The sequence below is a fragment of the Nelumbo nucifera genome, chromosome 3, assembly GCF_055504915.1.
Source record: "Nelumbo nucifera cultivar China Antique chromosome 3, China Antique-T2T, whole genome shotgun sequence".
NCBI classification, from domain to species: domain Eukaryota; kingdom Viridiplantae; phylum Streptophyta; class Magnoliopsida; order Proteales; family Nelumbonaceae; genus Nelumbo; species Nelumbo nucifera.
This window is the reverse complement of record NC_142651.1, coordinates 67,891,493-67,906,845: the sequence shown is the minus strand read 5'-3', so window position 1 is coordinate 67,906,845 and position 15,353 is coordinate 67,891,493. Positions and strand designations below refer to the sequence as shown.

Genomic DNA, 15,353 nt, shown 5'->3' with positions numbered 1-15,353 from the left:
ATTATCTATCTGGACAAGGCCTGTGACAAAGTATGTTGCACCTCCAAACCCAAAAGATAAGTCAAATGAACAAAGTCCATCTTAAAGGAGTCACTCAAGTCTCTTCAAATCAACAAGCCCTTCTCGATCATCTCTTGTAATGATAATATCATCAACATACAACAGAAGCATAGTCATTCCCTAAGGCCGATGTAAGGAAAATAGAGAATAATCTGAGAGGCTCTGAATAAATCCAACACCAATGATGACAGGCCGAAATCTCTCAAACTAGGATCTAGGAGCCTGTTTAAGACCATACAATGATCTCTTGAGATGACAAACAAGACAGGAGTTATTGCAATACAATGCAGGAGGCTTCATAGACGTTCAATTCCCCATGAAGAAAAACATTCTTCACATCCATTTGATGAATCTCCCATTGTTTAATTGTAGAGATAGCGAGAAGTAATTGAACACTAGTCATCTTTGCCACCGGTACACGTGTCTCATAATCTATCCCATACTCTTGCTTGTAGCCTTGAGCAACAAGACAAGCTTTATATCAATCAAGGCTCCCATATGATTTCAACTTTATAAGATAAACCCATTTGTCACCAATAACAATAGCATTGGGAGTAGGTGGGAAAAGCTCCTAAGTGTCATTTTCCAAAAGGGCTTGAAGTTTAGTGTCCATGGAATCATTCCAACGGGGAATAGCAGCTACCTTGTTGGTAAGACTTAGGAATATTTGTAGAGAATAGCACAACAAAAAGAGAGCTATGGTTTGAAGGAAAACCATAGCGGTCAGGAGGTCGAGAAACTCTAGTTGAATGACATAAGATAGGAACAAATGATGGACAAGAGAACTTACAGGAGCTGATGGCATAGATGGACCAGTATCCGATGATGAAGGAAGATGCATAGGGGCTGGAGCAACTGGCAACTTCTAGAAGGTCTGAAGAGGCTTCAAAAGAGATGTGGAGGCTTCTGAGGAATCTATAGAGTCAAAGTTGTGTAATAGAGATACAAAAGGAGCAGGCAGCATAACAATATGTTCATAGAAAGATATATTCTCAAGGAAAATAACATTGCAATATATTCGAATGCAATGAGGTTTGGGATCATAGCAAAGAAATCCCTTATGATTAGGATTATAGCCCACAAAAGCATACAAGGCAACTTGAGCAATTAACTTAGTGTTCTTATGGTGGGAGGTGAACAAAACAAACAAAACCAAAAACACAAAACATGGAAAAATCAGAAGGGTGATCAAAAAGAGACTAGAAGGGTGAAGAATTACCTAGAACTGATGAAGGAAGAAGATTTATCAGATGCATAGCAATGTTGGGTGCCTCCACCCAAAACCAAACAGGAACATAGGAATCTTACAATAAGGTACTGACAACACTCAAGATGTGTTTATCCCTTCGTTCTGCCACCCCATTTTATTTGAGGGGTACCAGTACATAATTTTTGGGATCAAATGCCTTGTTGTTTCAAGTAGTTTTGAACGTCTTCATCAGAATACTCTCCCTCTAAGTCAGAGCGAATGATGCATATATTAGATTTGAACTGAATAGCAACCTAAGCTTAAAAATTCTTGAAGGTTGAGAAACTTTTGATTTCTTGCAAAGGAAGAAAATCCAAGTGAAGTGGGTACAATCATCAATAAAAGTCACAAAATATCTACAGCCCAATCTAGATACAACTAAACATGACCAAACATCACTATGCATTAATTGAAATGGAATAGTTGCATGTTTAGAAGAAGGAAAATGTAGAACATGACTCTTAGACAAGGAACAAATAATGCAAGTTCTATTAGTATCCCTAAAAGAAGTAACAAAGGATGGAAAACTACTAGAAGCAAACAAAAAATCTAGTTTGTTAGAATAAGGATGACTAAGGTATCTATGCCATAAAAATCTAGTTTCTTAGTAGTTTCAAAACAAGGAGTAGTAGAAAGTAAACAAGAAGAAAATATGGAGGAATCCTTCTTCTCAAATTCCAAAGCAAACAGTCGATATAGTCTATGCCCCTTCCCTTTCACCTCTCTTATTTATTGGTCCTGTATCAAACAACCTTCATAAGAGAAATAAATAGTGTTACCATCTTCAAAAAGTTGTCCAATAGAGATCAAATTAGTTGTAAGCTTAGGCACAAATAAAGTTTTGGGTAGGTAAAAGTGAGAGGACTTAGAGGTAGACAAAAACAAATCATCACCTCCAAGAATATCTTTTTTTTAACCATTAGCAGTCACAATGTGTCTACTAGAGAAGGTTTAGGGGACTAACAGAAGGAAGCCCCTATCATATGATTAAAGGCCCCAAAATCGTTGACCCAACGATGATAAGGTGAGACACAAAAAAGGAAGACTTATTAGACAGACCAATTGTAGAGAATGCATAATAGATAGCGGTGGACATAAGTTGGCAAATCTTTTCTTCAGTCATGACACCTAAAGTTGAAGGGATGAGATATCCATCACATGGACGCCCAAGTCTTGCGGAATGGACTGGGCGAATTTCAAAAATTTCTCCCATCTTTGCAGGGAATCGAATTCCCTATTTTAAAAATATTTTAAGGATCAACCTTGAACCATAAACCAAACCAGATCTGAACCAAAAGGAGTAGGAGGGAGGATGTACCTGATACGAAGAAACAGTATCTCCCAATGGAGGTGTTCACGCCCAAGGAAGGATCCAAAATCTACTCCCATTGAAGATGGCGCAGTGCAGGATGGAGCAGAATCAGCAATGTTCTTCCAAAAGAACTTGACCATTCACAAGAATCAACTGGATGGCTTGTGAGTACAGCTCCAATCAATCTTTTCCCAAAAGATTGGTATCAAGATCAGATCTTGATTTCTCCCAAGAACTAGAGATCGAACTAAAGGTAATGGCGGCGGCAGTAAGGAGGCGGCAAGAGAGTATTCGCAGGGTGCAGAATTCTCTCTTCTTGTGATTTCAGCTCTGAATAGAATTGAACATCAATCTCTACAAGTTGCCGCCCCTTTCTCCTTTCATAATCTTAAAGGGATCAGCTCCTAATCACATTAGGAGTTGCTGATCCAAATCATATTTGGATTAGAAGTCCCTTTAAGTGATAAGGGAGAACCCTTATCTTATCTCCAGATCAAATCAGCCATCTCCTAATCCAATTAGGAGGCTTCCATATCTAAATCTCATTTAGATCTTGGACTCTCTAAGTGGATAGGGTCTAGGCCCAATCCTATCAGCTGATCCATCTCAGAATTCGCCCCTTTAAATTGACTGATCAAATCAGCCCAGTTTGAAATGGGCTTAAGGCCCATTTAAGGTTATGTACTCACTTAGCCTTCCAAACTGCTGCCCAGTTGGGCTTCCTTGTATGGCGTGGGACCCAAACATTGATCTACACATCAGCCACATAGGTTCAGCCCAGCCTTTGTTACAAGGCCTGGCCGAATACACTGTTATGGACAATGCACCCCCTGAAACCCATCTTATGGGCTCTATGGGCCCAACACTTACCCTAAGTGGTCCCTGGGCCAAGCCACCTTGTAACACCCAGGGACTATGGGCAGATGCAAGATTAGCCCATCAGGTATTATCCTCAATGGTCTTACACTTTACCTCTCAGCCCATAATGATCAAACACTGCCCGACAAGGGAGGACCTCTCCCTTGACTGCAATGAACAGTGTTGCACTCTTTGCTTACATGGATCCCGGGAATTAAAACCTTTTGCAAATCATTTCGAAACCATAACATATATACATATATATATAATATAAATATATTTTGCAAAACAAAATCTCAACAATTGAAATCGGCTGTTGGCAGTCTTGGTTTCCATCAGAGAGAGTGCATCCCCGATCATTACCTTTGTCCGACAAAGGGGTTGATCCTGTCACTATGATCACCCACTCAGATGAATTCTCGAACTGTCCCAACATACCTAGGTTTTGACCCCCGCTAAGGATCTCACCGATTGGTACATCAAAGACAGCCCAATCCGACACCTAGTGTAGTATCATAATCGAGTCTAGGGGTTAGGTGTAACTTTCCAGTTTTGCCCATCTATCTCCAAGGTTCAGGGCAATACTGGAAATCTAGTCCGGTTCAAAGGTTCTATTAATCCTACACTGCATGTGCTTCGGGTCTCACCCTGGTAGCTGAGACAAGCCACCCTAACAGTTGGCAGCACACCAATGTCAGCCTTGGTAGGATAAATCTCCCCAGACTTACCCAATGGCTGTGAACATTCTAAACTAACACAAGTCTCATTAAGTGTCCAGTTTAAGGGTATTACACAGAAACACACCACAGGAACATGAATCAAATGTGTACTTTATTCATTTACAATAAATTCATAATGTACATAATTCTGATTGAAGCTAAGGGCATACAACTGTCTAACAAAAGTATCCCCCTTTGACATCAAGGGTGGAGTAGAAGTAGATGAACCATCTAAAAGTCTGATATGCCTTATGTGTGTACCTTTCTTCTAATTAGAACCACTTCCCTTTGGAGACCGAATGTTCAGTAATAGTATGCCCACGTTGCTTTGCAATAAGTACAAATGTTCTTACAATGTGAAACATGTCTAAACTCCTTACACTCATAACACTGAACATGGGAGACGTCTTTCTTGTTTTTAGGTTTAACAGCAAGAAAAACAACATCAAAGTTGGGATCCTTCTTCCCATCAAACATAAATTGTGTAACCAACCTTGTTTCCTCCCTCAGAAGTTCTCCAAGAATAGTATCCAGATCTGGTGTGGTACCTCTACTAAGAATATTTGACCTTACAACTTCATATTCCTGCCTAGATGCATAAAAAAATGCATAACTTTTCTCTTGTGAAAGTGTTTCTTCATAAACTTCACACAACAATCGGAAGGGCCCTCACCCAAATGTACCAACTCATATTCAGTCCACAAATTAGCAAACGCTGCATAATACTCCTGAATCCTTTTCTCCCCTTGATAATAGGAAAATATATCAATTTCAATTTGATATTGCCTAGAGAGATTTGATTGTTGATAAACCTTTTAAAGATATTGAAACATTTCATATGCAGTCCAATACCCACACATAGGGATCAGTGATTTAAAAGGCACGCCTAGGTGCACAGGCGAGGCGCATTTTAGGGTATGCCTCGAGGGGACTTGTGTGAGAACTAAAATCATCATTTTTAAGACCTAACGTGGACTTGTTTGGGCTTGCCTCGAGGGGCGTGGCAGAAAGGCAGCTTGGAGAATCAGGAATGTAATATGTTTTACATTACATTAGCTACTTGAAGTAATGCAATTGAGTGAAAAAGGAGATTAGAGGTTTTACATGCTTGAAAATGTTTTATATGTTTGATTTTATTTTTAAATTCTCATTTGGATACGCTTTACATCTTATGTTTATGTATTTTAATTTTAGATAATAGGTTTTTTAAAACATTTGTTTTAAAATTTAAGTTTATATTTTTTATTAGTATTATGTTCAATATTTTTTTTTGAATTTTCTGACATTTTTTTTATTTTTTAGCATTTTTTTGTATAGTCTTGCATCAAAAAGGCATGCACCTCGCCTTGTGCCTCAGGTGCAAATTGACCCCTGCGCCTTTTTTGCGCCTTGCGCTTTTAAAACACCGATAGGGATAGCAATATCCACCTTAATCGGCCCAAGAATCCAAGATGCAATATTGGCTTTACCCTTACAAATAACCCCACAATCCCTTGCCTTAAACATGGAATTGGAAGTGTAACTTCCATAATGCATAGTTGGTACCATCGAACTTAACAACACAGCATAATGCTCCTGGATCTTTTTCTCCCCTTAATGATAGGAAAACGTATCAGTTTCAATTTGATATTGCCTAGAGAGATTTGATTGTTGATAAACCTTTTAGAGATATTGAAACATTTCATATGCTTATCAATACCCACACATAGGGATAGCAATATCCACCTTAATCGACCCAAGGATCCAACATGCAATCTTGGCATTACCCATCTAAATAACCCTACAATCCCTTGCCTTCAACATGAAATTGGAAGTGAAACTTCCATAATGCATAGTTGGTACCATCAAACTTGATAGGTAGGATCAGTTTTCTCTAAGGCCATTTCAGCACAAGACTAAACAAGTAAAAGAGAGGTAGCAGCAAAAAACACTTCCAAGGCTTACCCTACAACTAGAGAGTAAATCAGCAAGAAGAAACCAACCTGAACTTCAAGGCGGAATTTCAGCAAACACCTAGGCAAAACTGAACAGTTCTTCCAGAAACTTGTAGAGGCAAATATTATAACTTCCAAGATTTTTTTTTTTCTGGAGGAAAACTAGCTTATCTAAAGAAAAACAACACCACCAAGGAGATTAAACACTGCCGCCTGTCCAGATATGGTAACTGTAACAAGTAACAGCCCGAAGAAGAGATCAAAACTCTTCCAGATCAAAATCAATATACCAGCAGAATACGGGAGTAAGAGGAGAAGATCAGGGTGACCCAAAAACTCAAGTTTCTGTAGACTCAAACCTCTAGAATTTGAGAAGGATAAGAACTCCCAACACAGAATGCACAATCTTTAGGAAAATGGCACGTTAGGGCTGTACAGCCCTGTGAGAATTCCACTAACAAGAGTAATCGTACAGGGAAGATTCCTAAAAGAACAATTCAGAGGCAAGAGAAACAAGTCAAATGAAGACCTGCTCTGATACCATGTCAAAGTAGGATGCAAGAGAAGAAAGGTGAGAGAGAACAGTATGGGTGTGTCTCAACTGACTACACACCCAGAAATAGATATTTATACTAAATACATAAAAGGACAAGTCCTTCCTCAAGATACAAATAATGTACTAAAAATGTACAAGAAAATGAATCTAGTGTACAAGGAGTATAATATAAATATGCTCCCAATATACAGAAAAAAGTGAAAGACAAAATTAACCCTCTTTGTCTCTACGGGTTGTGATTGATATCCACCACCCAACTTGAGGGGAGTTCTTTAGTAGTCTATATTCATCTACATTTGGTGCAAGATTATTTTTGTCTTTTCCCTGTTATGTTTCAAACATATATCATTTGAGTGTGCACCACCCAACTCATTGTTTTGTCTTATCTTTTTCTTCTTCTCTCATTCTCTTCTCTATCAGTCTCTTAATGTCATTATTAGTCTTGGATTATTTGTTCTTTCGCATGTTCACCTTTATATTTGAATATGGTATATATACTAATATCAATAATAAAAGAAAATTAATGAAATCCATTATAAGAAATTCCTAGTAGACATATTTTATCGATTTTGTCATTTCAACTTTGTCTTCAAACCTCTAATTGTCTAATTGTAAATATCCATTACCATCTGTTGTACATTGGATCTTTTTATAATGAATAAAGTATTTATGTCCCCATGCTTGAGAAACTAGTCTGTATATAATATGTGCCTCACCCTGTCAGTGTCATTAAATGAAAGACATTACACAATAGAAAGGTTCGACCTTTTAAATTATCAACATCAAACTACAGATTGACCATGCCATAAACTGAGTGTCATCTAATACATCATCTACTAGCTAATTTCAAATAATCTTAGGAAAAAAAAACAGTGATTATAAAACTTGTATGTTGGTTAAATGTCTATAATCTTGTTATCTCACATCAGAAATTTCTGTAATCCAGTGTTGCTTTCATAAAATTCCAATTGGCATCAAATCAACTAGTGTTTTGATGCCCATTGGAATCTTATGACTTTGTGAGGCTCGGCAACTTATGACTTTGTGAAACCTTTGGCATGGGTTTGTTATTTAGGCAGCAAAGATATGCAATAATTTGGTGATGGCAGTGAGTATGCTCGGGGTGTCAGAAGCGTTTTGTCTTGGTCAGTCTTTGGGAATTACTGCAAATACATTAACAAAGATATTCAACTCTTCAAGTGCCCGCTGTTGGAGTAGGTATCATATATTTTCCTTAACCCTTCTTACTGATAACATTTTGTTTTGGTAATTCTTCTTGCTGATAACATTTGATAAATCCAAATTCACAAGACATAGTTTCTTGAATTGTGTAGCAAGATCAGATGTCCTAAGGGGCACCTTTTGCAGATGACCCAGAAAAAAGAATGAGCCAATAGCAATAATATACAATTAAACTGGGGCACTGAGATTTTTCCATCATCTTAAGAGAATTTAAAACTTCCTGAGATTCTAAAAGCATCTATTTCTCTTGATTCAATAACAATAATATACAATTTAAAACTCTATCTATTTCAAAATCCCTAAAGCATCTATTTAATCAAAAATTCCAGGGCCAGGTGTAGTACCTGAAGACAAAACAGAAGTACTTAATGCCACTTTGAGAAGGGAGACAAAATACATTCCTGGAAATCTGAATGCTAAGTGTTATTCATAAGTGTCCATTTCCTCTCATTCAACTTGCTAATCCCCTTGCTCCTACAGATTTGTATTCATATATCAGATCCCAATAAATAAGATGGTCCTTTTCTGAGTTTATTACTGAATGGTACAGGGAACCTAAGAAACTTCAATCTTCTTGAACCATGGTTTAAAATATCCCTAATTTCCCTAATATTTCCATGACCATTTCCATTTCCATGGGTAGCAACATGGAATTTTACCAGAATTGACATTTCCCCAATGAACACTACCAGCATTATGTGGAGTACAAGAGATACTTTGCACGGCTTATTTCCATTTCCACTTCCATGGGTAGCGACATGAAATTTTACTAGAATCAACATATTTCCCAATGAACACTACCGGTACTATGTGGAGTCCAAGAGATAGTATTATAACATAATTTGGTGGTAATATTGTAGAAATGAAGTAACAATTGTTATTGTTTGCCTAACTTACATGATTACCACTTGGAGCTAGCTCAATATTCATTTCAAACATGAAGTTAAATATTACTTTTTTGCTTGTGTAATAGATTATTTGGTTGATCTATTACAACCATTTACATTTTCTATGAGTTAAAATTTTGCTTTATCATGAAGCTTTGAATCTTAAGGTTTACGGGGAAACTTCAGAACGTATTCTTTTGTCTATAACGTTAGTTTCTTAGCTTTGTTTAATGATTTGGAACAAGACAATAATTTAAAAAGGTGTGACTAAGCTTCTTTTATCATTTCATAAAATATCATTCTATATTTTGCATATTTTCCAATGTTTGCACCATGTCTATAAGTTTTACAACATTTTCATACGATATTTCCGACATTTCTGATATGTTTCTTATATTTGGATGACCAACATTTCCACCGACATCGACATTTTAAACCCTGTTCTTGATCACCTTAGTTGGTGCTCTGGATGCCAAGAACAAATATTCTTGAGGGTGTCATTGTTCTCGGTTTCTTCTTGGAGGGTTGTTGGCATAATGTGTGTTGGGTTTAGTTCATTTACTTTTTTTGGTATATTAGTGGTGTTTTGGGGTTTATGCTTTTTTTTCTCTTTATGATGTCTATTCTGCTTATATTGTGTTTGTTTTCTAGGTATCGGGTTTTACTGTATATCTGATGTAAAAGAACTTATCAGAAAAAAACTTAAATATGAATTGCCACTACTTTTTATAGAAAAAATGTGAGAGAAGTATCAAGTTGGCTTGAGATCAATTTCAAGCCATTACCAAAATTCTTGACAAATCCTCCTAGATCAGAATCTAGGGTTCTGGACTGCTGGTCCCCTTGACCATATGGTTGTTGATGTCACCCATATGGCAATGATGTCAGCATGTGGTCTGTGTGATCACTTTGGTTTCTTTGTCTGGATCAGTCTGATCTTTGCTCTGATAGCAAGTGGAAAGTGTAGAATGGATGCAAAAGAGAAGAAAAGTAGAACTAAAAAAGAAAGAATTAAAGGAGAAAGTTTAGAGAGAATAATGAATTACATTAGTTTGTTTACCTACTCAGTTTTATTATTTATTGGGTTTGCATAACAAGAGGTGAAAGAACAATTATACCCATAATTTACAAACTCACATCCATCTGTCTATATTTCTCTACAACTAGCTGAGGAATTAGGAGTTTCAGTTCTTCTATGGTAGTTACAACATGGTTTGTAATTTCAATATCAATGGGCATTTCACCATGTAGAGATGGAGATATCTCAGAGATATTTCGTTAATTTCACTATGATATATGGAAAATCTAAAAAAACAGGAAAGTTTTCCAGAAACATGGCAATAGTTAATAAACCTTTAAGGAATCATTATAAAAAGTATAGTTGCACCTTTAAGGCTCAAAAAACATAGCAAAGAACTGTATAAATCAAATAGGAGAAAATTAGGAGACTTTAATAGGTACCTTTCTCTATCTCTCTTTTTGCCTTTTAGCCATATTCTCTTCATTAAATATGTCAATTACTTGCCATTTTGACCTGTCTTTTTCGTTACTAAATGTTTTGATTAGGTTGAGAACACTCTTTGTAGTTATATGCATTTTCTACTTCTTTTGAATTATAGCGACTTAGTAAGTGAATCATATGAAAATAGTAAGCCAATTATCCAGTCACAAATTCTCCTTTGGTTCTTGTAGAAAAATACTTTGAAAAAATTATGATGATTGTAATGAAATATTGGAAAGTTTTTAATAATACTCTAAAGTTTTAAATCTTAAATATATAGTCTTTCAATGAAATCTAAAATATCGCTGACATATCGGCAAAATATTGGAGATATTTGTGAAAAGAAAGATTCCCGGAGAATTTTGTATTGCTACTTAGCAAAATGAGAAATATCAGGGATATTTTGCCAAATATCGCTGATATTGTAAACCATGGTTATGACTCCAAGTCTTCAGATGCATATCCTCCAACAGATTTCAAAGAGGATTATACCCACAATAAGTCTTTGTCTTAGGCACCAGCAGAAATAGATGGATCTTTCAGAGAATATCTATTGAATGTTCCATCCTGAACAACCCCTTAACTGTCCAAGTAAAATAAGTTCACATATCATTAACATCTCCTGGGATGTTATTGAAGCATGAATTTAGCCTCATATGGCTTCAACTATGCAAGTCTCCCAATTAATGCGGGTTTATATTTTTTATCAGGTAATGCAAATGGTGTGGATCATCTTTGTATCTATCTATCTTAACATGATGCAATCATTCCAATTTCTCACTCACTATAGCTTGGGTGATTATTATTTATTCACTTTTTAATTTGTATATCACCACTTATTTTGCAATTTGGGTTTATCCATAAGTGCCAACTAAATGTTGGAAATTCTTTTATCTGAATCACCAGGAGGGCTGTGTATTTAGATGAGTTGTTGTCTTTCTCTTGTACTGTTAAGAAAGTTTTATCTAAATCATCACTTAAGTTGTCCACTAAATGTTGAAGTTTAAACTTCATTTAGTTTTCTTTACAATTCATGGGAAGGTTGACAGAGGCTTGTAAAATGCTTCATTATCTTTAGGTACTAGCTACTTTATCAAATATTGTTTTCATCACTGACATGCTATCAAGATATTCAAATTTTACAGTGGTTTGGTTAGTTTGCTGAAATGCTCATACATGGCAGTGACACCTACAATCCAGTTCCTGGAGTGATGGAAGATGTGCCTTCTTCAAGGAATTACACTGGTGGATTTTCATCCAAGCTTATGGTATGCTATTATGATTTTCTTGCTAAGTTATAAGTAAATATTTGGTCACTGAAATCATTCTAGGAATAATGGTAGCATTGAGCCTTTGGGATGTTTCCTATCAAATACGTTTGGGATTGCTTATTTCTAGTTCATTATTTAGGAGTTTGGAACCTCATCTATTTATCCTACACTTTGATGGGAAGTAGTATCAAATGTACTGTATGTGAAATTTATATCATCCAACATTTTCCAACCACTAATTGTAATATCAATTATCTGTCATTTAACATCTAATACTTGGTGTTGTTTGGTGTTAATTTCCATCCTAGAGCTTGGTCCACTATTGGGACCACCATAGCAGTGCTTGGTGGACTGAACATGAATTTTGGGCAGCGGGTACCACAAAACCTGCTGTCAGACACTTGTTTTCTGACATTAGTTACATATTCCAGTCAAAGAGTGGTTTGTCTTCTTATAGCTTATAATGTATGATGCTGTTCTAAAGGGATCCTGGAAACAAAATCCTTGTTCCAATCATGAAATCTTGAAGAAAACTGAACCTGGAGCCTGCTTTTGTCAAGGGCCATTACTCACTGTTTTCTCTGCTACCTGGAGCCTCAGGAGAGGTGGACTGGATACAGACCTAACATTTGGCTTTCTGTACATGATGTGGCTGCTGTTGGACTTGAATCCACATTCTTATAGTTTTCAGCTTAAGATTTTACCACTGCACCAAGCAATGGCCCCTTACTTTTGTTCGTAAGGACATGATTGCCTGATGTTGAGATATTCCTCAAAGGATGTGTTGACTGATTTACCTGATTGTAGGACCTTTCTGAAGATATTTTGTGTTTTTTTTTAATCTTTTTTGAAGACTTGGTTCCAACATTCTGTTTGAGAGCCTAAAAGATTATTACTTTATATGATGTAGGCTAAAGACTTAAGTCTTGCAGCAACATCAGCCAATGAGGTAGGCCTCAAATGTCCATTGATGCATCAAGCACAGGAAATGTAAGTTGTCTTGAACTTGTAAAAGATGGTTTATCTGGATAAATGGCCTAGCCCTACAAAATGTTGTTGAACCTCTAAGTGATATATTTGGAAAATAATATTAAATTAATTCTTATTTTATGAATACAGACTCCAAAGTCGCACATTTAAGTCAGTTTATCTAGTTTAAGAGACTGTAAAATACATGTTAGATTACAGCCTGTCTTAGTCCAATTCACATATGATCAAAACTGTCTTAACACTTGTGGCATTTCATAACGTGTATAGTGAAGGGATGGGATATCCATCACATGGATGCCCAAGTCTTGCGGAATGGACTGGGCGAATTTCAAAAATTTCTCCCATCTTTGCAGGGAATCGAATTCCCTATTTTAGAAAAACATATTTTTCAATGATCAATCTTGAACCATGAACCAAACCAGATCTGAACCAAAAGGAGTAGGAGGGAGGATGTACCTGATACGGAGAAACTGTATCTCCCAATGGAGGTGTTCACGCCCAAGGAAGGATCCAAAATCTGCTCCCACTGAAGATGGCGCAGTGCAGGATGGAGCAAAATCAGCAATGTTCTTCCAAAAGAACTTGACCCTTCGCAAGAATCAACTGGATGGCTTGTGAGTACAGCTCCAATCAATCTTTTCCCAAAAGATTGGTATCAAGATCAGATCTTGATTTCTCCCAAGAACTAGAGATCGAACTAAAGGTAATGGCGGCGGCAGTAAGGAGGCGGCAAGAGAGTATTCGCAGGGTGCAGAATTCTCTCTTCTTGTGATTTCCTTGCTCTCAAGAGAATTGGACATCAATCAATAAAAGTTGCCGCCCCTTTCTCCTTTCATAATCTTCAAGGGATTAGCTCCTAATCCCATTAGGAGTTGCTGATCCAAATCATATTTGGATTAGAAGTCCCTTTAAGTGATAAGGGAGAACCCTTATCTTATCTGCAGATCAGAACAGCCATCTCCTAATCTAATTAGGAGGCTTCCAGATCTAAATCTCATTTAGATCTTGGACTCTCTAAGTGGATAGGGTCTAGGCCCAATCCTATCAGCTGATCCATCTTAGAATTCGCCCTTTTTAATTGACTGATCAAATCAGCCCAGTTCGAAATGGGCTTAAGGCCCATTTAAGGTTATGTACTCACTTAGCCTTCCAAATTGCTGCCCAGTTGGGCTTCCTTGTATGGCGTGGGACCCAAACATTGATCTACACATCAGCCACATGGGTTCAGTCCAGCCTTTGTTACAAGGTCTGGCCGAATACACTGTTATGGATAGTGCACACCCTGAAACCCATCTTATGGGCTCTATGGGCCCAACACTTACCCTAAGTGGTCCCTGGGCCAAGCCACCTTGTAACACCCAGGGACTGTGGGCAGATGCAAGATTAGCCCATCAGGTATTATTCTCAATGGTCTTACACTTAACCTCTCAGCCCATAATGATCAAACACTGCCCGACAAGGGAGGACCTCTCCCTCGACTGCAAGGAACAGTGTTGCACTCTCTGCTTACATGGATCCCAGGAATTAAAACCTTTTGCAAATCATTTCGAAACCATAACATATATATATATATATATCTTTATATAAATATATTTCACAAAACAAAATCTCAACAATTGAAATCGGCTGCCGACAGTCTTGGTTTCCATCAGAGAGAGTCATCCCTGATCATTACCTTTGTCCGACAAAGGGGCTGATCCTGTCACTATGATCACCCACTCAGATGAATTCTCGGACTGTCCCAACATACCCAGGTTTTGACCCCCGCTAAGGATCTCACCGATTGGTACATCAAAGACAGCCCAATCCGACACCTAGTGTAGTATCATAATCGAGTCTAGGGGTTAGGTGTAACTTTCCAGTTTTGCCCATCTATCTCCAAGGTTCAGGGCAATACTGAAAATCTGGTCCGGTTCAAAGGTTCTATTAATCTTACACTACATGTGCTTCGGGTCTCACCTTGGTAGCTGAGACAAGCCACCCCAACAGTTGGCAGCACACCAGTGTCAGCCTTGGCAGGATAAATCTCCCCAGACTTACCCAATGGCTGCGAACATTCTAAACTAACACAAGTCTCATTAAGTGTCCAGTTTAAGGGTATTACACAGAAACACACTACAGGAACATGAATCAAATGTGTACTTTATTCATTTACAATAAATTCATAATGTACATAATTCTGATTGAAGCTAAGGGCATACAACTGTCTAACATATAGAACTATCATGCTTATAGGTTAGCCATGTTTTCACATCGCTTGTCCAAAGGGTCATTAGCAAATGTTTGTCCCAACTATATAGGGTCTTGGGAGGGTTAGACTGGATACAAACCCAACCTTTGGATTTTTTTGCATAAAGTGGCTTCTCTAAGAGTAGAACTGACTTTTTGCTAGTTCTAGATTTTACCATTGCACCAAGCTTCCCTTGTTTACTTCTGTCTAAGCCAGCTATATATTCTTGAATTTATTGTACTTTTTTCTGGAGTAACGTTAGCAATAAAATAAATTAGTTAAAAGATGCCCAGGAAAAAGTAAAGAAGAGTAAGAGATCTGCCATATCTTTTGGTTAGAGGCTTTGTGGCAACTCCCAAACAACACAAATATTGTTACAGAAAGTTGGAAATGTATAAATTACATGAGTAAGAGGTCTGCCATATCTTTTGTTTATAGACTTACTTTTCCCATAGTCTGTTTTCTTGGAAAAAACAAGAAAATGAGATAGGGAGTAAAAGAGGTAGGGTGTGGAGAGAAAATAGGGCGGGAGGGTTTGGGTCTT

At 37.3% G+C, this 15,353-nt stretch overlaps 1 protein-coding gene across 6 annotated transcripts in view; it reads left to right on the top strand.

Moving 5' to 3' along the window:
* The window catches only part of LOC104589227 (6-phosphogluconate dehydrogenase family protein), a 72,969-nt gene that overhangs the window by 44,361 nt on the left and 13,255 nt on the right, over window positions 1–15,353 (top strand). For 3 of the 6 annotated variants that reach the window (XM_088901356.1, XM_010247469.3, XM_019196306.2), the window contains 3 exons: window positions 7,764–7,906; window positions 11,502–11,586; window positions 12,500–12,579. In XM_088901356.1, coding sequence (XP_088757482.1) covers window positions 7,764–7,906; window positions 11,502–11,586; window positions 12,500–12,579 — 308 coding nt within the window. The remainder of the gene's footprint in view (window positions 1–7,763; window positions 7,907–11,501; window positions 11,587–12,499; window positions 12,580–15,353) is intronic. The other 3 variants (XM_088901355.1, XM_088901357.1, XM_010247472.3) reach the window with 2 other exon arrangements.